The sequence below is a fragment of the Sceloporus undulatus genome, chromosome 4 (assembly GCF_019175285.1).
Source record: "Sceloporus undulatus isolate JIND9_A2432 ecotype Alabama chromosome 4, SceUnd_v1.1, whole genome shotgun sequence".
Taxonomy (NCBI): Eukaryota; Metazoa; Chordata; class Lepidosauria; order Squamata; family Phrynosomatidae; genus Sceloporus; species Sceloporus undulatus.
This window is the reverse complement of record NC_056525.1, coordinates 125,607,371-125,632,569: the sequence shown is the minus strand read 5'-3', so window position 1 is coordinate 125,632,569 and position 25,199 is coordinate 125,607,371. Positions and strand designations below refer to the sequence as shown.

General features: G+C 41.7%; 1 protein-coding gene across 1 annotated transcript in view; it reads left to right on the top strand.

The window, feature by feature from the left end:
• PAPPA2 (pappalysin 2) overlaps window positions 1–25,199 on the top strand; it is a 170,232-nt gene that overhangs the window by 1,264 nt on the left and 143,769 nt on the right. The window contains exon 2 of the mRNA XM_042464359.1: window positions 21,494–22,553. Within this exon, the coding sequence (XP_042320293.1) occupies window positions 21,494–22,553 (1,060 nt within the window). The remainder of the gene's footprint in view (window positions 1–21,493; window positions 22,554–25,199) is intronic.

Below are 25,199 nucleotides of genomic sequence, written 5' to 3'. Positions count from 1 at the left end.
AGGACCTACAGGGTCCTAGTGGCAGATGTCAACCACAGAGGAGGACCTACAGGGTCCTAGAGCGCAAGGTCCTAGAGATCCCTAGATAGAGGTCCTGTGCCCCGAACCCCAGCAAATGGGGAGGGACAAGTGTGAGTTAATGTTTGAATTTTGATTGAGTTTAATGTTTAAATTTTAATGACATTGATATTGAAATGAGTGCTACCTCCTTTGCGCCAGATGCTTTAGGCTGCATTTCAGAGAAGGGAACTGGCAGAAGAAACCAAGGCATCATCAGGGCAGGCGCCTCTGCTCCTGGCCCGCAAGTTCCACCAGAGAGGTTCAGTTCAGTTCAGTTCAGTTCAGTTCAGTTCAGTTCATAATGGAAACAAAACAGACTTTGCAAAGATGAAGAGAGGTTCAGCATTGCTTCTCTTCCTTCAAATGTGTAGGATTTGATTCTGCATAGTATCTTGAATCTCATTCTCTCCAGAATTGAGGAACCCTATGACAGGGCTGGGCAGAAGGCGCACAGAAACAAACCAGTAAATAAGCACAGGCTCCTCTGCTTCTGGCCTGCAAGTTCATTCCCAAAACTGGTGTTTGAGAGGGGAGCCCTGAGGTGTAGAGCAGAGGGCTGTAACAGGGGTGAAGGACCTCTTCCAGCAGCAGCGCCATGGTTGTCTTATGAGTTTATCACGTGAAAAAGGAGTTTATCCCATGAACATCCCGGAAAAAACCATTTAATTATGCATAAAGATTTCACACGACATTGCACAAAACCCACCATTAAAGTGGTCGCAAAACAGCATTAAGGCACCTCTTTTTACTTTTGAGATTTCAGCAACAATGCATTTCTGATATCGCTTTATTTGCACAATTGCATGTGATAAACATTCGCTCTTCATCTGTCTTTGACGATGCCAGCCACATATGCTGGCGAAACGTCAGGAAGAAACTCTTCTAGAACATGGCCACATAGCCTGAAAAACCCACAAAAAACTATTCTCACAGTTACTTGCAATTTCTGCAAGTATATACTTTAATCTTTCTTTAAGGTCAAAATCAGCCCCAGTGTGATAAACCCCTTAGACTGACCCTAGGGATGGGTGTGGGATGAGGAATGGAAACCCCTTAAGAGTGGGCTCTAACCATTAGGTTTCAAGGACGTGGTGTACAGCTCCCTAGTTCAAATGACCTGAATGAATCAGTGGTGTCACTGGGAGGCACAAACTTCTTGGGGTGGCACCCGAGAGGGGCAGGGGGGGCTAGATGTCCTCAGCACAAAGGAGGATGAGGCACCACAAGATGTGGGGCATTCAAGAAAAAAATGTAGGACATGCCCAAATAAAAGCCCAAGACACTCATGATGCAAGCTACAGGAATAGATATTCCACCCCAACATTAGGAAGAAAGTCCTTACAGTAAGAGCTGTTTAACAGAGGAACACACTCCCTCAGGGAGTGGCGGAGTCTCCTTCTTTGGAGGTCTTTAAGCAAACGCTGGATGGCCATCTGTCAATGGGGGTGCTTTGATTGAGAGTTCCTGCATGGCAGAATGGGGTTGGACTAGATAGCCCTTGGGGTCTCTTCCAACTCTAGGATTTTGTGTAAATGTAAATCCATGCTTCTCAGTCAGAATGGAAGACATTTTTTAATTCCTCCTGAGCAGAAGGTTGAAATGGAGGAGATGCCCTGCAAAAGGAGGGCATCTGGTCACCCTGTAGAGGGAAGTGTACATCTGGTGGCGCAGTACATCTGGTGGGACTGACACAGCTGCTGGGCAAGTGAGGGAGTGTGTTGTGTCCCTTTCTTGCTTGCCCAGCACCCAACTGGACCTCAAATGGCCCTTTGAAGACCACAGCAGCCCCCCCTCCCGCTGCCCCTCCACCAGGTGACACCAACCTCAGGGATGCTGGAGTGAACCTCTGTGAGTGTTTTGTAGACACACATCTCTTAATCTTGCCCTTCTTTACATTGTTGGCATGCTGAATAGCCAGATTGTCTAGCAAATGTCTGCTTTACAGGGATATATTATAGGTTGCATAAATGAAAATCTTTGGTATTGGATTACCCAGGAAGTCTTCGGTTCTTACTTCAGAGAATGAACCTGCTGTGTGTTTTAGTCCAGACTTTAAAGAAACAACCCAAGGGTTGGAGCCTATTTGGAGACATGCTTCAGCACCTTGGCCAGCTCCTTGAATGATAACCCAAAGCAAATTCTTTGGCTCCCTGACACTGGAGCCACCAGCACCAATGGTGGAACTTGTCTATGTGTTTTTATTGGTGACTGTGTGCTTGAGGTACAAAATATATCCAATGGCTTGTTTGGAGGCTGAGATAGGCCAGAGCGTGTGGAGAACACACACAGAGATGCACTTTTGGGAGTGCATTACACAGTGTGATTTCAGAGACTGGGATATAGAGACACAGGAGAGTGAAAACCTGGAGAATCGTTATTCTGGCAGTTCACACTTATACACTTACACTAAGGCACTCCTATTGGGCATAGGTTATTCCTATAGTATTGTAAAGGAATATTGCTTTCCTGTTACAGTGATACAAACAGAAGGCGCTAGCAAATAGAAACTGTCTAAGGTAGCTAGGGACCATAGGTGTGCTGGGTGTGTGCCCCACTCTGGTCAAGATCTGCAGATTTTCAAGTAATGTGGGCTTCTGCGGAGGCTTTGAGAGACAAAAGGTTCCCACTTGATTATTATTGTATACACTCATGTATAAGTCTAGAAATTTCGGTTAAAAAATGACCCCAAAAACCTGAGTTGGCTTATCCATGGGTCAATGTAAATACTGTGCTTTAACTCTTTTTCTTTTTTTAAAGGAACCATCCCTTGGTGAAAGGCAAGAGTGTAATCTGTCTTGGAAGCACTAACCCTGCTCTACTCTCTCCAGCCTTTAGTATGAGCACAGTTATGCCTGCTGGAATTTTGTTCTTTGGCATTGTTTTCCTTTGCTTCATTCTTTACATCCTTTTTATATGCCCCTAAATTTTACCCTCGACTAATCCATGGGTCATATCACAATGCATGATTTTGGCCCCAAAATCTGTCCCCAAGTTATATATGAGGTCGACTTATAGTGGAGGATATACAGTAGTTCATTTTAAGCATTTAATTAATCCTATTATTATTATTATTATTATTATTATTATTATTATTATTATTATTATTATTTATATGCTGCTCTTCTGCCAGAAAGACTCTTAGAGCTGCTTACAGATTCTTAATCTGACAGTTCCATGCCCTCTGGTTTTTAACCTAAAAAAGACATGACACAGTAGGAGAAGGGAATGGCAGTGGGGAAGGGGATCAAGTCCAGCAGATACTGCCAATTCTTTCCTCCCTCCAAGACCAGGACAGTGGCAGTTGGGATGGATGGAGGGTTTTTCATCTGCTTCTGGGCCTAGGCATGCCTTTTCTCTCCCTCTAAGGCCAGGGCGATGGCATGTCATTCAGGCTTCTGCAGCAGCAGCAGCACCACCAACAACAGTTGGTCCTATATAAAAAAAGAGATATATAAAAAAAATGTTTGCTGCTTTGGAACTACTGGAGCAGTGATTATCTCATGCTATTAAGATAAGATGGTTTCTGAAACATCAAAAAATGCTGTCTGTCTAGGGTGGTATCTTGTCGGACATACTTTTGCACCATTTCCCAAAAGATACATGAGCACTTGTGATAAGTTGAGATATACCAGGCAGGCAAACATGTCCTACATCCTCATGTATAGATCCTTAATAATCTCTTTTGGTACTTATGCCTTATTCTGGGTCTGCATTATAGAGTGTGGTTTCAAATGCAGCTGGATGAAATTGCCATTCTATTCCATTCCATTCCCTGCCCTAAGTCAAAACACAAATTTGTGTCTGTGTGTCTCTGTCTGTATGACTATATTTGTTTCATAGTTGGATGTCAGAAGTGCAGAACTGGGAAATCCAGCACCAAACTTATCTAACTTCCTCTGTGGTGTTTTTTCAGTTCAGCCCATAATAGAAACAAAATGGTCTTTGCAAAGATGAAGAGAGCTTTCATATTGCTTATCTTCCTTCAAAGAACAGGACTTGATTCTGCATGCTAATAGATACACTTGAATTTCATTCTCAACAGAATTTAGGAATCCTATGATAGGGTTGACCATAATGTCACAAAAATACTATGTAAGCGTTCAGGTTCTCTGGACTTTTCCATCAGCCTGGATGGTACAAAAGCAGGCTGTGGAGGAAAGAGTAAAAAAAACCCTACAAAAACCAAGCTCAGATGAAGCATTTGCTTATATCACTTTTCATGGTAAAGACTGCAGACTAAATGCAGTGAGTATTGTTAAGATAGTCTTAGGAACCTGGGATGAAGAAGTGATGGTTAACTCCCACCTAGATCTGTCTGTTGCCTTAAGCAAAGTACTCAGGTTTCAAGGAGGTTGACAACAGAAGTTGAGTCTTTTTTTTTAATGTTCATGTACTGTATATTCAAAAGTGACCTCAGTTACTTACAATAATGGTACAGTATAACAAAAGCAGGAAAATAAAAACACAGAAGGAGGAAAAATAACCACATCAGTCATAAGTTTCTATAAAAGATAACCAAATGTGGGACACCTGGCTGAACGAGACTATGTGTGAAAGGGATCTGGGAGTCCAAGTAGACAACAAGTTGAACATGAGTCAACAGTGCGATGCGTCAGCTAACAAGGCCAATGTGATTCCAGGCTGCATCAATAGAAGTACATTGTCTAGATCAAGGGGAGTAATAGTGCCACTCTATTCTGCTCTGGTCAGGCCCCACCTGGAATAATTCTGTGTTCAGTTCTGGGCATCACAATTTAAAAAGGATGTTGAAAAACTGGATCGTGTCCAAAGGAGGGTGACTAAAATAGTGAAGGGTCTGGAAACCATGCCCTATGAGGAATGACTTAAGGAGCTGGGGATGTTTAGCCTGGAAAAGAGAAGGTTAAGAGGTGATATGATAGCCCTGTTTAAATATTTGAAGGGATGTCATACTGAGGAGGGAGCTGACTTGTTTTCTGCTGCTCCAGAGACTAGGACCCGGAGCAACGGATGCAAGCTGCAGGAAAAGAGATTCCACCTCAATATTAGGAGGAACCTCCTGACAGTAAGGGCTGTTCGACAGTGGAACAAACTCCTTTGGAGTGTGGTGGAGTCTCCCTCCTTGGAGGTCTTTAAACAGAGGCTGGGTGGCCATCTGTCAGGGATGCTTTGACTTAGAGTTCCTGCATGGCAGAATGGGGTTGGACTGGATAGCCCTTGCGGTCTCTTCCAACTATGATTCTATGAAATATAAGTCCATTTGTAAATGTTGCATATAGATCATTCCGTCAGATATTGCAAATGTTGTTAGATCTTCTATTCATTGGATCACAGCTGGAGAAAAATGATTTTTACAGTAATCAAGTAGCAGTCTTTTAGTACTCAAAAGGGTGCAATAAATCCATTCCGTTGTCCATTTGTTAATTTCCAAGAAACAGGTAAATAATTCAAAAGAACACATACATAAAGGAGTATCAAGGAACTTTCCAAAATCAAATTTATTCATGTTATTACTTCCTCCTGAAATGTAGCTCCTATGGGGCAACTCCAAAACATATGCATTATGGAAGAATTAGTAGTATTAAATTAACAGTTAGCTGGTTTAGAAAGCCCTTTCTTGAATGGACATTGTGGTGACCAATATAACCGGAAGACCATAGTGTGCCTCCATAGAAAATGAGAGCTATTTTACTACTAATTTGTCTCACTTTTCTCCTGAAAGAAGAGTTGCTTTCAAGCTGGGAAAAGTGGAACAGATGATAGAAGGTAAAAGATAGAACCTGTAGCATAATATAGACTTAAAGAGTGTTAGAGAACACCAGGCTATTTTGGATGAGATTTATTTTGTTTTATTTATACCTCATTGTCCTGACACAAAGTCTTTCAAAGTGGTTAACAATAAAAATAAAGACTAAAACCAAAGTCTATTAGAACTGTCACATAAAAAAACCCCGTAAAAGGCATAGGCACTATTCAACCACTTATCCCCACAGTTCAGAAGCACACCAGATCTGTTAAAATAAAGAAATGTCTTTACCTCTCGGTGGAGACAATAGAGAAAGATCAAACCTAATCCTTCTTAGCAATGAGTTCTGATTTCATCTCCAGGGTCATATGGATTATTGCCCAGGATGCTGGAAAAGGTTGTGGACATTATTCTACATTGACTATAATCTTTGAGAATTCCTGGAGAACAGGTGAAACATTGAAAAGATGGAGAGAGCAAATGTTGTCCTGTCTTAAAGAGAGGCAAAAAGTGGATTTGAGAAATTATAGACCAGTGTACCTAATATCAGTCCTGGGCAAAATTTTAGGCTACAATTTTAAGAGGCTGTTCTATAAATGTCAAGAAAATAATCCTTTGGCTACTATAAGTCAGCCTCTGTTCATAGAATCATAGGGTTGGAAGAGACCACAAGGTCCACCCAGTCCAATCCCCTCCCCTGCCATGTTGATCAAGAGTAAGTCATGCCCAACCAGTCTTCAGGCTGTTTCTGTCTTTGTTTCTTTTGATGGAATACTGGTCTGGTAAATCATGGATTTAGTGCCTCTAGATTCCAGCAAAGAAGAATGGATCATGAGAGGTTGGAACAAGAATTGATACTTATTCATACCCAAGCCCAATTCAAGGTGCTGATATTTTCTTTGAAAGACTCCAATGTCTTGCAACCTTAATATCTGAAAAACCACTTCTTCCCTCACTAGCCTGTTTGTATGTTAATGTATTTTGTCATTGTCCATCTTTAGCTTCCTCTCTCAGCTTCAGAGGAAGGGAAAAGCAAATCCTTTCTGAACAAATCTTACCAAGAAAACTCCACAAGTGTTAGACTCACCATAAGTCAGAAAGGGAAAAGGTATGGTTTCTTTTTTGATAAGAGTAAAGGTACTGTACTTACATTGACTTGAGGATAAGTCAATCCCAATTTTTGGTCTATTTTTTGGCTAAAATTTCTAGACTAGTATGTATCATGTATACATTAATTTCATAATAGAATGCAACTTATGTGGTTTCCGGTTAAAGGCCCAAAACAGGCAGGCAGACGGGGCGGCTTCCAGCTGCTCGGGGGGCATGGCATTTAGATGATGCACCTCATCTGGCAGCCCTAAGACCACCTCCAAGTCACTTCTGTCATTCCAGTGTTTTGTTTGTTTTCAAAACAACCCAGCCATGCTTTTCTTTCTTGGTGATTCTTCAGGAGTGTGTTTATATGTGCCTTCAAGTCACCTGCTGAATTATGTCAACTTCATGAGTCTCACAGAGTTTTCTTATGCAAAGAATAGTCAGAGATGGGTTTGCCGGTTCCTTCCTCTGAAATATAGCATTCAACACCTGGTATGGAGGGAAGACAAGATATGGAGAAAACAACTATCACAAAACACTGTTGCATATCACTGCCTTGGAAGGATTTTCAGCTACTCATGCAGCTTCCTTTATGTTTTGCCACAGGCAGCTCACCAGAAAATAAAAGTTATTTGGGAAGGAATGTGAGTTCACCATTTCAAAATTTTGCCAGGAAGTGAAAGTGAGCAACTCGAGCTGCTTACGTTATGCTTCAGTTTTTATAGCACAGGGTTTTATTTTGAAATAAGGTTAAAAATAGAGATAACCCACAGGAAGAACACATGTAACAATTCAAATAAGATTATTAATGGAGGAAAAAATAAAATCTGTTCATTTTCCTTAGGAAATAACAGGTGAGGTTTTGGGACAAGTAGAGTAAAAGAGTCTAGCTAGGAGATCATTGAGAATTTTGATGTATGTTATATAGTCAAGCTATAGAAAAATATATGAACCATATCTTGTCTGGTACTTCATTAGGAACTTGAAGGGCTTCTATTCGGGAGATGAATGGAAACCATGGCTTTGTTTTTAATATTGCGAGTCTTTGCTTATTCTACTCACAGAATAAGGTTATACATATTCATGGTTCCACAACAATTTTATCAGTTAACTGCTCTTTAGCAATTTGTTGTGCCCTCGTGCCAGTTCCGACTCATGGCAACCTATGGATGAGACATCTCCAAGAATCCCTATCCTCCACTGCCTTGCTCAGATCCTGCAAGCCCTTGCCCATACTCCCCCAATTGAGTCTATCAATCTGGTTTGTGGTCTTCCTCTCTTTTTTCTACCCTCTAACTTTTCTAGCATTATTGTTTTTTCCAGTGATCCATGCCTTCTCATTATGTGGCCAAAGTATGATAGTCTCAACTTGATCATTTTTGCTTCCAAGGAGAGACCTGGTCTGATGTGTTCAAGAACCCATTTGCTTGTCTTTAGCAATAGCAAGTACACTTCTACACACTTATCAGTGCACTTCAGCAGTACCTAAATGGTTTACAATGTGTAAGCTAGTTTTCCCCCAACAATCTGGGTACTCATTTTAGCAACCTCGGAAGCATGTGAGGCTGAGTTGACCCTGAGCCCCTGGCTGGTATTGAACTCATACCTTTGTGGGTTGTGACTAAGTGGCTGCAGTACAGGCATTTAACAACTGCACAACTAGGGCTCCTCCTTTAGAAGATTGCACGTGAATTTTGCCATGTGTACAGTTATTTAAGAAGATCTTTATATAAGAATGCAGGTTGGTTGGGTTCAAAATGATGAAGAAGCATGATTGTAACTGTTTTCTTGGGTTTAATGGGGAGAGATTCCTGGCAGCATTCAGCAATCATCTTCCAGAACTCCCACAGTGTTGGACATTCCCATGAAAAGTGAAAGAATAAAGGTAAAGCTTAATAATGTTATACACTACTACTGAGAACTTTGGATTTCCTTTGTGTTTGTTGATTGAAAAAGTTGTCAGAGAAATTCTAGACATGATGCCAGCATTCAGCTTACAGAGGCTTGGCTAAGTCATCCTATTACATGCCTCCGTAAGATGAGTTGCTTATAACTAGAGAACATCAGACATTTAGCCAAAGAAATAGCAGGAATTCAAAAGAAGTGTATGAACACTTGACTTGCCTACTTTTGCCTTTCTCAGACTGGTGCTGTCCAGATGTTCTGGACTTCAGCCCAGTTAGCATGGCTAATGTCGGGAATCCTGGGAGTTGTAGCCTACAACATCTGGAAAGCACTAGGTTGGGAAGAGCTGTCCTATATGATGTCAGACTGACTAAGAAAGTGGTATGTTGCAGGCTTCACTGCAAAGACGGACTGGTTTAGCTTTTTACAGGACAGCTACATTGGAGACTTGCCTTGTATCCAAGTAATCATACCAGCTTTAAGTTGTTGTAACTTTTCAGTCATGGAAGCCATGGAGTTGTTACATGCCACAAATTTTACACCTGCAGAAATCCCCTCTTGTATAATGGTTAAAGCTCAGTCCCTCCCATATATGAGCACTAGAGCCCCACTGACAGCAAAGCTTGGAAAATCAGAACGCTCTCATCCAGAGAATAATACATTTAGCCCATCCCTAAAAACGTAAAATGTAGAGAACAGCATTAGTAACACTAATTCAAACCAGATTCTCTATCCTTAAAAAAAAATCTTTTAAAGGACAGTACAGGGAGGGAGAGATTTCTGGCTTGCTTGAAATTGCAAGCATAAATCATCCAGATCAGAGTCAGGAACCAACCACTGAACCTTATGCCAGGAACCAGGTTTCTCATTCCTCCTTCCATCTGCAAAAGTAATTACCATCATGTTCTGAAAACAGGTGGAGTGCTGGGGAAACCAACCAGTTAGATCTGACAATGGAAAACTAGGAGAACTGAAGGGAAGAGAAAGCAAGGTGGACTAGGTAAGGCAGAGTCAATGGCCTGCAGAGTTGGTTCCTTATACTCCCTTGCTCTGGGAAGGGATTAGATGGTAAGTTTTTTTATCTGTGCAACATAGCCTCTTAAGGTTTAAAACACAGCAGCATCAATAGACTAACTGATCCCTCTTAAAGACCATTCCCCCCTAATTTTTCAGTCAGATTTTAACCACCACAATAATTTTATGTTCATGAATTCAGCAGAATATAAATCTTTATAGCTCAGGAGTTCTAAATGAAAAGGGCTCCCTAAATTGGGAATATATTTGTTTGGAAGCCAGACCTTGCCTGTGAGTTAGCCAAGCACATTTTCCTGGGGAATGTTTTTCAAGGAGAGGGCACCCCCACAGGGAAGACATAGGTTCTTGCTGCCCACTGTCTGCCTCTCTACAAAGGAGCAAACCGTTAGCATTATCTCCTCTGAAGATATTAAAGCAGGACCTGGGAATGTCCAACATGTAAGTTGAATGTAATTCATAAACAGAACTTGGAAAAGTTTCCTTTGTGGATTCCAACTCCTGGAATTCCATATGCTGGCTGAAGAGTTCTGCCAATGGATGGTTATTGTCTGGCTCACATTCTCCCCTCCTTGTACCCCTTCTCCCGGCTGAACAGATGATGGATTAATAAGCATTATGTTCCTACATTTCTTTTAAGGGCAGTCTTATTTCAAACCTCAGCATTGAAACATAGTGGTCTGCCAGCAGAGGAAAAATCGTTCTCTTCCTTCATCTGTGGCCCACTGTGTTTCATGCTGCATGCTGAGAGAAGCATGGAAAGAAAGAATGAAAGCTCCCAGTGGAAGAACAGAGTGCTCTATTCCTCCCTGCCTAACCCCCAGCTTAGAAAGAAAGCCAAATGAGAAGTGAGTATGGTTAGAATACAGGACTGGGATATGAGAGGTCCAGGTTGACATACCACTGACTCTGAAATTCATTGAGTGACATGGGATCAGGTACACCTTCACCTCACAGGGTTTTTGTAGGGATAAAATGAGGTGGAAGAGGGCTGTGTACACTGCTTTCAGCACAGTGATGATAAAGAAGGATATAAATAGAATTCTTTAATAAAATAAATAAGTGGGAATGGAAAAAATTGTGAAAGGGGGTGAATATATGGATGAAGGTAAAATGTGTGAATAAAATTAGCTTACTTGCTAATTAGCTTACTTGCTGTTCACCGCTATGATCTTTGGAATAGTGGTATATAAATAAAACAAATTATTATTATTATTATTATTATTATTATTATTATTATTATTATTATTATTATCTCTGATAGAGAAGCAGGGAGAAAAATGGATTGCAGAGACAAAGCAGGAAGGGAAAACAGAAAGGTGGGAGAGGGGAAAAAAGAAGGATGTGAATGGGATGTTGTTGTTGTTGTTGATGATGATGATGATGTTATATTTTAACATTCGTTCATCCCTGGGACTCAAGGTAGCTTACAAAACTAAAAGAGATATAGATGAAAGCATTCATCAATAAAACGTACAAATATTAAAATATAATTCACCTATCAATAGGAATTGAAAACATAGTCTTTAAAAGTAACAAAAAAGGACAATGCAGCACATTTATTAAAAGCCCTTTCCCTGACATTTCCCAGATGCCTGTTTGCATAAGGCTTGTCTTCACCTGCTGCCAGAAGTACGTCCTAAAGGGAGCTTGTATAGCCTCTGAAGAAAGGGAGTCCCCAGAGTCTGGGATCAGTCACCAAGAAGGTCTTCTTCTGCAAATCTACTAGATATATCTTTGAAAGTGGAGGGATGGATAGGAGGGCCTCCTCTGAAGATCTCAAAACTAGCATAGACATATAGCAAAATATTGTCCCTCAGATAACCTAGGCCTAAGCTGCAGAGGGCTTCACAAAACATATCCAGCACTTTGAATTGTGCCTGAAAACATACCAGTAGCCAAAGAAGATGCTACTGCAACTGTTACCTATAACCAGCCCCAGTCAACAGTCTGACTGCAGCAGTTAGGGCCAGCAGAAGTTTGTGAAAACTCTTCAAAGGCTACTCTGCACAGAGTGAGTTACGATGATCAAAAGGATGTTGCGAAGACATCTGAAAGTATGAATGGGGGGTATGGATGGAAGGAAAGGGTGTGAAGGGCTTGAAAAGTATTATGTGTGAGGGAGGACCATCCTGTCCACTTTTGGGCTTTATCTTCATCCCTGCTCTCCCCTATCACCTGTATATGACCCCTTCTGCTGAGCAGAATGCACCTCTTGATTTGAAAAAGGCTCTTCACTTTGTCTTGAAGCATGTCAAGGAATACTTGGGAGGGATTTAATTACTTCAGATGTTCTGATCCAAGACCTTAGGTAAGGGATTTCCCACAAGGGAGGCTCCAGATCTTGTTGATCAACCAGTACAGTATGCCTGACCACTTGTTATGCTTGGACATGAAATCCAATGACATCTGAGGATCCCTTGCCCACTCACCTGATTGAAAACCATGAATACAGGGTATCCAAGGCTAAGACTTAGCATTTGGATTGAGTCCAGAAGCCAGCAGGTTTGTTATAAAACTGCTATAATATGGGTCCTAGGAGCAGCTCTTTTGAACAGCCTTGTAGCTGCATTTTTTTTCTTGTCTGTTGTGAACACACTTATTATTATTATCATCATTACTATTATGCTTTATTTATATAGCGCTGTAGATTTTCACAGTGCTGTACATACTCTTCAGTGACCCATGGCATAGACTGTACTAGTCCAGCCTATTCTTGGTGTGTGTGGGAGGGGAGATTAGAGTAGCAAAATAGCTATGATACTAAAGCTTTGATTAGTCCCTAATCTCCCCATATGTGACCCTGTGTTGATGAAGCTAAGGACTAATTGTTTGCGCTCCTACCTGCAATGCCCTGTTAAAACAGGATGCCATCTTCCTTCAAATGCCTCTGCTGCAAAATGGAAAAGGTCAGAAGAATGTGTTGGGTGTATCCCCAAAGTTTCCAGTTGTTGGTTTCTTATGCTAGAACCTTGATCCTACCCTTCTCCCACCAGCTGTTGCTTCTTCTGCCTCCACTTCTTGTTTACCTGCTCCTCAACTGATGGCTCCCCATGTTGGCTTCCTGACCATGGGAACTGCTTGCTCATTTAGAACTGGTGCTGGAGTGGAACTCTCCGTTCCCAGCTTCAGACACATTCCTGGGCCTATTCCAACTTGCTGGCTTGTTTTCTGACATAGGGGCCCAGAAAAGGTTCTCAGTTTTTTTTCCCAGAGCAGTAGTTACTGTGCCTGTAGTTGGGTGAAGTTTAGCACCGCAATGGGCCAATGTGGAGAGCGGCAACAAGAGTAGTGGTGGGAATGGGCGTGTGTGAGAGAGAGCAAATTTATCACTCCCAGGTGCAGCTCAGGATATGGAGACTGTTTGAGAATACTGCTGAGCAGGTGTTGGTGATGAGATTGAATGCGAGGAATACGTCATGAGAGAGGAGAAAAATTCATTTTCATGGTTGGTATGAACAAATTCATACCCAAGACAAATGGCTAAAGTGTGAGTAGCTCTGAGTTAGTGATGCACAGCGTATGAGAAGAGATGTCTTTAGAACCTTGGTGACAGAGTCTAGACTTTTCGTGTGGTTTCCTCAGCTGATCAAAAACTCCAGTGCAGAAAATGGTTGTGTCCATGGCATACTGAGATACTGAGTTCCTTGAATTTTATTAAAGCAAACTTCTAGAATTCATGATGACCAGGAAAACCTGAGGATATATGAGTGGTTACTGCTAAAATAGAGGTGGAATTTTTTTTTTTTTTTTGCCCCTCCTAAGGTAGCTTTGTACTGTACTTCCCATAATTTCCTACTACTTGGCCATATCGGCTGGAGTTTTGGGGAACTGATGTCTAGAGCATCTGGAAAGTGAAATGTTTATCCCCTGTAGTAGAATCTGTCTGAGGTTTTTGTTAGGTTGACAGCTTTGCTCTCCCTTCAGATCTTCCTTTCCTTCTTATGGGTTGTCTTCACTTGCCTGTTGTAGCAGCTGTATTTTGTGAGCTTCAGTCTCAGAAGACACAGATTGGAATGGGGGACAAGAAACCCCAAATTCTTCACAGAAAACAAAACAAGCCGAACTGTGCAGTTAAAACAAGCCTCCAAATTCAAGATATGTCAGCAAATCTGTTCATTTTTGTTAACCGTATACTCATGTATAAGTCAACCTCATGTATAAGACCAGGGAAGGTTTTGAGGCCAAAGTTATGGATTTTGATATGACTCTTGGATAAACTGAGGATAAAACTGAGTGGCATGCAACAAAGGATGTAAAGCACAAAGCAAAGGAAAATGATGCCAAAGATCTTACAACATTCCAGGAGGCGTAACTGTTTGTGCTCACCCTAAAGCCTGGACTACAGTAAATGATGGCTATGTGATGTGTGGAGGAGGTGACCGGGTGTGAGAGGAGCTAAGAAAATGTGCACATGTCAAAAAGGATGTAAAGAAAAGATTGCAAAGAAAATGGAGAGTAGGTTAGCAGTGATTACAGCCTTTAAATTTAATGTGAGAACTCTATCTGATTTCAGCCCAGAAAAGTTGACAAACCTACACATTCTCAGTGCCCATTCAAGGGGAGCACCAGAGAGCCGCCACTGCCACCATTTTTCCATCCAGACATTCAGAAAGGCCAGAAGTGGCACTGTCACATAGAGAGTAGAGGGGGCCGGTGCTTTAAGCTCTTGCCTTTAACCAATCAGAGAAGGGGATGGTTCTTTCCACCCCTTCTTTTTGATAAGAGTACAGTATTTACGTTGACCTGTTGAAAAGTTGATCTATTCTGGGTCGATTTTTTGACTAGTGAGGTGGGGCAAGGCTCTGGAAGCCAGACATGTTTAGTTGGTTATCCATGCCAGCCAAAACCTTTAGCCCCCTGGATATCCTCCCAACCCAATAACTGAATTCTAGATGCTCTGAGAAGAGTTGTTGTTATTTAGGGATAGATGGCACCAACCTCTGATTTGCCTTTGTCTTATGCAATAAGAGGAGATAGATAGGGAAAATGTTTTGGAAACTACAGACATCAACTCTTTGCTTGTTAATAAACCTAGAGGAACTGCCTTCAGTTGCATCTGGAATTTAATTTCTATATGCATTTAATATTGTAACTTGCCTTACAGCCAATATGGGATCAGACTGAGTGAGAACATCCATAACAATATTTCTAGAAATCATTTTTATAAAACTGTTTACTTTAGTACAGCTCAAAGGTCTCTAGACTTATCTGTAGCTACTAGTTGGAAGGCTAAGGTTCCAGACCTCTGAAAAGTGTAAGGGCCATATACAAATCTTGCTCTGGTGGGTACATTCTCCATTTGAGGTCACTGAGCAGAAGGTTTTGTTCTGTTGACTAGCTAAATGTTGATGGGCACATTGTTAATCAGACAATCCAGAGACTCCATGCTGCCCATGAGTGGCAGGGACTAGTGTTGTATATTCTTATCCCTTCAGACTTGGAGCCTGTGTGTGTGCAGTCCTATTAGGCTGGGTTTCAGTTTCATGTCATGACGTTCCCAGTTCCCATCTCAGAGTCCCTTGCAGGGACTCTGGAAAATCCCAGGGCTAGTGGAGATGCTTTGAGAAGGCATTTCTGTAGCTTTTGGCCTTTAGGAACACATCTGACATCCTAAAATTATTGGATTTCATTGAAACATAAAAAGTATATTACCAGCAATCCTCTAAGATAAAGGAATAAAAATTGGGAAATACTGTATATACTCATATATAAGTCTAGAAATTTAGGTCAAAAAAGTGACCCAAAAAAAACCTGAGTCGACTTATCCACGGGTCAGAACCATCCTCTGGTGAAAGGCAAGAGTGCCATCTGTCCTGGAATCACTGAACCTCCCCCACCCTCTATTTTCTCATCCATCCAGCCTTTGGTATGAGCACAAACACTTATGCCTGCTGAAATTTTGTAAGTTCTTTGGCATTGTTTTCCTTTGATTCATACTTAACATCATTTGTTAGATGCCCATAAATTTTACCCTCGATTTCTCCATGGGTCATATCAAAATCCATAATTTTGGTCCCCAAACCTTCCCTCGACTTATACATGAGGTCAACTTATAGTTGAGTATATACTATATCTGTGTTATTTTCCTTTGATTTTTTCACCCATTCCTTATTCTGAAAAATAAAGATAAATAATAATAAAACTATCTTGAAAACAATAGTTTAAACAGAATAAATTATGCAAAATTCATACAGGTACTTAATCTGCAGACTATCAATGGCCTAGTGACAGAATATGGGGTTCAGCATAGTTCTAGGATAGCCCTAGCTGTTCCAGCAAGCTACCAAACAAAACAGTTGTTCTGCTGAAGAGGCAAGGAAGAAAAGCTGTCAAAAGAAATTCAGGCAAGACCGAGACCAGGACTAGCTTGCTTGAGCCATCTGCTATGATACTCCTCTGGGGCTTAGTTGCTCAATCAGCACCAACTCTCTGGATAGCTCCACTGGCTGGGAACAAGCCATTCAGAGCAAATCTCAGGAATGCAGGTTCTGCCATCATAATCCCCAGTGCAGTTGTGACAAGGGAGTTTGTCATCTTAACCCAGACAACTATAGGCTGCTCAAGATTAGGAGCAGTTTGGGGAAGCATAATGTCTCTTGAAGGGCCCAGTCCTGTAACAACCTCTGCACAGGTCTAGTTTAGGAATTACCAAATCAGAGGGATAAATAATTAAAACAATGGTAATAAAAGTCTCTTAGGAACCCAGTCCATCTGTCCAGAGAGAAGTAACCCATTTACCTCTCTGGCCTTGTTCCTTTCCAGCCTGTTTATATTGAGATGTAAACAGCTTCAGCAAACTTTGCTGTGTCTTTGCACTGGAGTAGACAGCTATCACACAGGGGCTCTACAGACTGCCCCTAAGGCTGGATCAGGGCCGCAGCAACCTCATGCTGCAGCCCTGATCTGGCCTTTGGAGGGTGCAAAAAGAAGCTGCAAAAAGTGGGTCCTTTTGCACCCTCCAAAGGCTGCCATAGCTGTGTCAGCATGACTGTATAGTGCCCCTTTGACACTGCTTCATTTGGACACAGTGCCGGAGGCATGCCATCTGGAGTAGCGCATGGCATGATGGCACCCTGGGGGCGGAGTCAGGGCATGCATCATCAGGATGCTGCGCCTTGAGTCTGCCCACAGGAGACTAGGAACTCAGTTCCTAGGAGCAAGAGCGATATGCATGCCCTGAGGAGATGCTGTGCTGTTTCAGCATAAGTTATTGATCAGTTATTTCAATCAAGTGCATACTCAGAGTATGGAAAAGTTACTTTTTGGGTTTACAACTTCCAGAATCCACCCTGTGCCATCTTGGCTAGTGGCCATGCTGGTTGAAGGAATCTGGAATTTTTAGTCCAAATCTTGACTTTTCCAAGTTCAACTTGGAATAGTGGCTCACACAAACTCAGGGTGCTGTAGTTCTCTCTGAGGGGAGATAATTTTATGTGATATAAAAGAAGCTTTGCAATAGAAACTTACCTGGGTATAAGTCTGAAATATGCCTCCAATTTTCATTCAAAACATGTGTATGTCTTGACTATATCAGAAGTCTGGCTAGAGCCTGCATATTTGTACAGCAGTCATGAGCCCTGGTGGCGCAGTGGTTAAATGCCTGTACTGCAGCCATCCACTCAAAACCACAAGGTTGCGAGTTCAAGACCAGCAAAAGGGTCCAAGCTCGACTCAGGCTTGCATCCTTCCGAGGTCGCTAAAATGAGTATCCAGACTGTTGGGGGCAAATTAGCTTACTTGCTAATTAGCTTACTTGCTGTTCACCGCTATGATCTTTGGAACAGCGGTATATAAATAAAACAAATTATTATTATTATTATGATACAGAGATTATTTCAATATCGCAAGGAAAAATAAAAGCATGTCATCTGGTTTTGAGGGACGTACTATGGGGAAATTATTCTGTTGCTCATTGTGCTGTAGAAAGTTCAATATACAACCTTCCTCTTAATGTCAGAAAGGAAATCTGAGAGAAAAATAAAATGCTCATTAGGAGAACAATGAAAAGAGTAAGACTTCTACATAAAGGAACATGACAGTCTGCATAGTGGCCAGAAAAATGGTGGATCATTTAGGACACTATTGCTATTTTTTAAAGTTAACTGCAGACAAGGCATAAAGAGAAGTCACAGTGTGGTCTCAGCCAGACATTGGAATTGTTGTTTTTTTGGACTATAGTTCCCCAAATCCTCAGCAGCATAACCACTGGGAATTATGAGGGGTTTTGTTTTGGAGGCCAACGGATATATTTTTGTAGTTCTGAGCCCACAGTATAAGTCCATTTTTCTTTGAACGTTGCAATGCATATGACAACTACATTCTTTTGAGGCAAACACTGATTCAGCCATTCGTGTTATCTATCCTTCCATGCTCCGTGTTCATTTTTCTTTATACCTTTTAAAAAAAGAAACATTCTGCAAAATCTTTCAAAATTGGCCTGGAAATTTAGATAGCGTGTGTATATTTGTGTCTCCCTGTGTGTGTACTAGTTGGCCTTTGCCATGCAGTTGTATAGATGAGTTTTCTCAATCCAAAAGAAGAGAAGTTCTGAAGGGGTTTTCAAACTGCTCCTGTTCTCTGTTCACCCAGAGTTACAAGCTGAGCCCTCCTTTAGTCCCTAGAAGATCATGTGGGATCTCTGAGTAAGGTTGCATGATGCTATTTGTCACTTCCTGAAGGCTCCATTGATGATGCCACTGTTAGCATATGGTGGTCTTCTTAGCACTGATTGTCAGACAGAATTATCAGGACTACAATGTTTCTTTAAAAATCTCAAAATGGGCTACATTTTTTTCTTTATCAAGCTCGAAATGGTGGAAGATCTCTCTTGAGGAGACATAAAGTGAGCTTGTGTTTGAGGATCAGTGTTGATTGTTTGTCTGTGTTGTCTGGAGCCTTGTGTAGGTGTGCTGTTTATTTTGAGACTGTGTGCTGTCCCTGAGAGAACCAGCCTGGTGTAGTGCTTTGAGTGCTGGACTACGACTCTGGAGACCAGGGTTTGACCAGGGCACAGAAACCCACTTGGAGAACTTGGGATAGTTACATTTTGTTAACCTCTGAGGAAGGCATAGGGAGAAAAAAAAAAACCCTTCTGAATAAATGTTACCAAGAAAACCCTGTGATAGGTTCACTTTGGTTCACCCTAAGTCAGAATGGACTTGAAGGCACACAGTAACAATCTCTCCATGAGTACATGGTGTAAAGGGATAGTGGAAATAAATAAAAATTAAATAAAACCATGCTTCATGCTTGGAGTTACACTATCGTTTCCATGCTCTCTTAATCAGTGATTATGAGGCACAGAAACAGGGACAAGACCTCACACTTCTGATGTCTGAAGGCAACTTTAGAGGGTTCCATAGAGGGAAGATCTATAGTCTGTTCTCTGAGGAGTAGGAGTTATCTTTATATGCAGCAAAATATAGCATTTAGCATATTGCAAGGGACTACAAGGCTCTGGGTAGGAAATTAAAGGACTTTGTGACAGAGGTTGTTATTTAATTTCTCCTTTCCTTTGCTTTCATTGCTCCTCCCTTTTGAAAGATGTGACCAAGGTCGAGGGAGAAGAACACTAGAACTGAACAAGTGGCTCTGCAGATGGTGCCACCATGAAACATTTGGCTTCTTGCATTGTGGTGTGTGCTTTCATGAAGATGGACTTCTGGCAAGAGATGGGTTACACCTCATAGTATTTGGAAATAATGTATTTGCTAGGAGTCTTGCAGATGTTTTCAGGAGTGCTTTAATCTTAGTTATGTGTGGGGAGGGAGTCAGTATTCCAGAGGGTATGGGGACACCAAGAACTGGGGACAATAGTCAATAGTAGAAGAGGCCAACAGTGGGCAGAAAAACACAAAAAAGAAATCAGCTGGGCAGAATGGCCCATGGCTTTGATGTCATTACACTAATGTCCAGAGCATGGGAAATAAGATAAGCTTGAGGTCTTAACACAGAAGTATGAGTTGATAAGCATCACTGAGACCTGCTGTGATGAGTGTCATGATCGAACATAGTAATGGAAGGGTTTAACATATTCCATAGAACTAGATCAAATAGGAGAGGAGGAGGTGTAGCATTATATGTCAAGGATGCATACATCTGTGAGGAGGTCCATGATTTAGAGCATGGAAAACAGGTTGAGAGTCTTTGGGGTAAAAATTAAAGGGGAGAAAAACAACAGTGACTTCACTGTGGGTATCTGCTGTTGGCTCCCAGTCAGTCTGAAGATTTGGCTGATGCCTTTCTAAAACAAATGATCAAATATTCACAAAGGAAAGATATAGTTATAATGGGAGACATCACTCACTCAGATATTTTTTGGATGTCACACTCTGCCATGAGTGTAATAAGGTCCAACAAATTTCTCACTAGCCTTGCAGACAATTTCATTGTACAAAGGGTGGATGAAGCAACAAGGGAATCAGCCATATTGGATTTGATTCTAAACAGCAGAGATGAACAGAGATGGGGTGGAAATAGTGAGGTTGTCAGGTGAGACCACGTTTTCTTGGGATTTGTTACATAGAGGAATATATACCATATATACTCAACTATAAGTTGACCTCATGTTTAAGTCGAGGGCATGTTTGGGGGCCAAAATTATGGATTTTAATATGACCCATGGATAAGTCGGCAACCTAGGGGCATGTAACAAAGAATGTAAAAGGAAAACAATACCAAAGCATTTACAAAATTCCCTCAGGCATAACTATTTATGTTAATGCTAAAGGCTAGATGGATGAGAGAACAGAGGGGATCAGTGCTTCCATGACAGATTGTACTCTTGCTTTTCACCAGGGGATGATTCCTTTCTTCTTATTTTGTTTAATTGACCTTTATTGATCTCACAATGACCCATGGATAAGTTGACTTGAGTTTTTGGGGTCAGTTTTTTGAGACTTATATATGAGTATATACAGTAAGCTGGATCATAACCAGAGTGCGCTGAAAGGTGAGTTTTAAATTTTCCCTAGCTATGTTCCTCTTAATACAATTAAAAGAAGAAAGTTCTATCCCCCTTCTGCCCTGTATCCGTATGGTAGGTGCACACCAGATATCTTGCACAGAAACTAGAAGAGAGGATGGTTTAAATCTTCCTGTTCTATGCACAGTTGTATTGAAATATATTGGCAGCCTGTACACCTTTTTGTGAGAAAGTAAAAAATAGAGGGACAGCTCCATTTTATAGAGTTAATGTAATGTGCAGTTTTACCCTCACAAAGATATTTCAACATGTTTACTAAATTTCAGTTTCCAGGATTCTTTGAGGAAAGTCATGCCTAGATTACTGCTAGTTTAAATGTCTAGTGTGGGTTTGGCCTAAGTGTGTGTGTTGTTCAGGTGGGAGACACTGTCATCTTTCTACTAAATAAACAATAAATAAATAAAACTTTTATTTATAGCCCGCTTTTTGTGGAAAAAAATCAAAGCGGCGTACAACATTTAAAATCATAGAAACATATACATCATATTCTCCCTTTAAAAAAGAATAAAACAATCAGAATTAAACTTACATTAAAAAAATTAAATCTAATAACGGTGGGCAGAATCATAACATATATGGGAGAGATCATGGTATGGCCAAGTACTTTAATCTGGAAAGGCCTGGAATTACTAGTATTGCATTATTGTATTTTCTTTTCTTCTTCCCCCTCCCCTGCTCCTCCTTCTCAGGTGTGTTTGACAATTGTTCCCACATTGCCAGTGACAAGGGCTGGACCCTGGGAATCACTTCACAGGAGAAGCCCGGGAGAAAGAATGCCCGCTTCTTCTTCTCACTCCGGACAGACCGCATCAAGAAGGCCTCCACTATATTGGCATACCATCGCTACCAGCTCAATGCATGGGTTCATGTGGCTGCCACTTATGATGGGCAGCAGATGTTGCTGTATCTGAATGGAGAGAGAGTGGGTCGTAGTACCCAGCAGATGGGTGACCTTCACAGCCGCTTCATGGCTTCTTGTCGCACCTTGATTCTGGGTGGTGACAACTCAGGTGGGCATAACTTCCGTGGCCACCTGGCATTTTTAGCCCTTTGGAGTGTTGCTCTGCCCCAGGAGAAGCTTCAGAGGGCATTCCTGAGAAAGGCTGAAGAGACAGAGGCTGCCTTGTTGCTCAGTGTGAGGTTCAGTCACTTGGAACAGCAATGGGCACATTTCAAAGATGGGTCTTATCCCCTGGTGGAGTCCTTCCACCCACCAGAACCCCCAATTTTGTCACCATTGACACCTCCACTTTGTGGGCAGACTGCCTGTGACAATGTGGAACTGATCTCCCATTACAACAATCACTGGCCATTGCGGAATGAGAAGGTAGTGCGCTACCGTGTTGTCAATATCTATGATGACGATGGTCTCCACCCTACTGTCAGCCAGGAGCAGATTGCCCACCAGCACCGGGTGCTAAGTGAGGCCTTTGGCCACTACAACATCACTTGGCAACTGCACGTGCACAAAGTACGGAGTTCCTTGCTCCGCCACCGTGTGGTCCTGATGAACTGTGAGCCCAGCAAGATTGGCAATGAGTTTTGTAACCCAGAATGCAAGCATCCTCTGACTGGTTATGATGGTGGAGATTGCCGTCGACCGGGGCGCTGCTATTCTTGGGAGCGCCGAGATGGGGTTTGCAACATGGAATGCAACAATATGTTCCACAACTTTGATGATGGAGACTGTTGCAACCCCAGAGTAACCAATGTAAGGAAGACTTGCTTTGATCCAGATTCTCCACAACGGTAAGCCAAGATTGGTTGTGGGGCTACTCCCAGAAGCCTCTGCCTTTACCTTGTGATTAAAATTTTATATTGATCTTTTCCTCCATGCTCCATCTCTAGATTTCTTTGGATTACTAAAAGCTGTTTTATGTATTCTGCTTGTTAGATGTGTTGTTTTTAAATCCTTTAAAGCATATGTAATTTATTAAGCACTCTACAGATATTAGAAGTCAAAGTCTCTGCTGATAGGCTGATAATCAAATAATTATGATTAAAAAGAGAAAGGAATGGTGTAGGAGGGCAAACAACAGAGCAGCAATTCCTTTTTCTCTTACTGATGGAGGGGGGCCTATTGCTGCAGTCTTACTCTTTTTAATTCAGAAACAGGGGATTCAGCCTCCCTGTAGTCCTGGTATCTTGTAGATGTAAACCCAAAATTGTCAAGAGAGAATTTGCATTCTATTGTTAAGGCCTCTAGGCCACTTCACAGCTCACTGCTCATGGAAAGAAAGAATAAATGTGCAATTACTTTTTTGGCCTTGAGCATAGGTATTCTCAAAGTTGTTTGTGGGCATTACCAGTGAATACGGAGAGTCTTTGAAATTGCTCCTGGTTTTAACCCATGTTTAAAAGGAGCTATCCAGGGTTCTAAAACTGTTTTGGGGATGGGGTTCAAACCCTCAGATAACACCAGACTGGAATGGATTCACCACCTCACTGACATGGGAACCACCAGCTGCCGTGGCTTAGAAATGCTTGCTTCAAAGCATGCATGTGAATGCAGTCTTTTCTGGTGGTATCTTTCCCTGTAGATTGAGAGAGGAGGCTCCTTCCTGGAGTTGTTGATCTTGCACCCAGCCCTATGCTTACCCTGGGCCCTACTAATATCCAAAAATAAAGATAAGTGTCAGCAAGAGTTTTGGGGATTCTTTCCAGCTCCAGTAGAAAATCTATCCAGAATGATTCAGCTATCATATTAATTGGCCAGTTCCTTTGAAATAGTTAGTGTTGTTAAATGAATATATTGTTTTCAGTTTTCTTTGGCAAAGACATGGGATTAGTTTAGGAAATAGGAATGGTTCCTGTTTGGGAGTGGGGGGAGAGACTGGAGACCATGGAATCTGGAGATTCCAATGCCCTGCAGTCCAGAGAAGCCCAAAAGAGGCCAGGGGAGAGAGAACGCTCAAAAACCAGGGAGCCTGAGCTGCCAAGGGCAACACCGTGGGAAGAGGAGTAGTGCTGGATTTTAATTTAATTTAATTTTTTTTAGAACAAATTCTCTGGTGCTGAGTTTAAAATGTGATCCTTACATTACAAATCTTCCCCAGTAAATTATTGAGTGTTCTTTTACATTGGAGAAAAAGGCATTTTAAGAATATTACTCATGCATAGTCTGCTCCAACTCAGAAGACCAAGAAAGCACTGGATATGTTGTTTTAAAAAGGAAGAGGGAAAAGCTATTATTGCCAGAGAAATTGCAACGTCAAAATGGCAACACATTCTTTAAAACACAAAGAATTGTTTATCAATTGTCATATTCTGGTCTTCTGCTGGATTTTTGGTGGTAACTAAACACTATATTGCAAGGTTTCAGAATTCTAGCACCCTATTGTTCTACAAGTAAACATTTCGCAATTTGTGGTCTGCAAACACATACTTGAGACTGCAGCCTAGAACTGTCCAGATCCTAGCATCCAGTGAGAGTCCACCTAGTGCTGAAGTCTACTGCCCTCCTACATCTCTCTCACCTGACCTGGTAGGGCCATTTTAAAAATACTTTTCAATCAGGCTTGAGCTTTGCCCCAACAGCAGTCAGCTTTGATCTTCTCCATCAGTCTCCTGTGCTTCCCTGCCAGCTCTGTTCCCTTTAAACCTCTGCCTCCTGCCCATCATCACATTTGAAAGCATGTTTGAGAGGCTGTGTCTCAGTGACTGAACTCTGTTTTTCAGGAGGTCTCCCAGTCTGAGGTATTGGCATCATTTTGCCAGCATAGTGGTGGTGTTGCGGGTGGGGAGAATGGGGGAAAAAGACTAACAGCCACCCCAAACAAATCTTTTAAGTGGCTAATTTGCATCAATTTATTTGCAAGTAGGTGTGTGAAGCTGTTGATTCAAAACATACTTGCCTCTGCATGTGGCAAACCTGCTGCTGCCACATCAACCATAATCAAGCTGACCTTGGGGATCCTGAGAGTTGTAGTCTAAGAAATTAACATTTCCAAACAGCAAGATAGTCAGTTTATTTGAAATGAGGCAACAGGTATCGATTACTTGGATAGACACAGTTATCCCTTATGATGGTACTTAGAATCATAGAATCATAGAATCTTGAATTGTAGAGTTGGAAGAGACCACAAGGGCCATCCAGTCCAACCCCCTGCTATGCAGGAACTCTAAATCTAAGCATCCCTGACAGATAGCCATCCAGCCTCTGTTTAAAGACCTCCAAGGAGGGAGACTCCACCACACTCCGAGGGTGTTTGTTCCACTGTTGAACAGCCCTTGCTGTCAGGAAGTTCCTCCTAATGTTGAGGTGGAATCTCTTTTCCTAGAGCTTGCATCCATTGTTCTGGGTCCTGTTCTCTGGAGCAGCAGAAAACAAGCTTGCTCCCTCTGCAATATGACATCCCTTCAGATATTTACACAGGGCTATCACATCACCTCTTA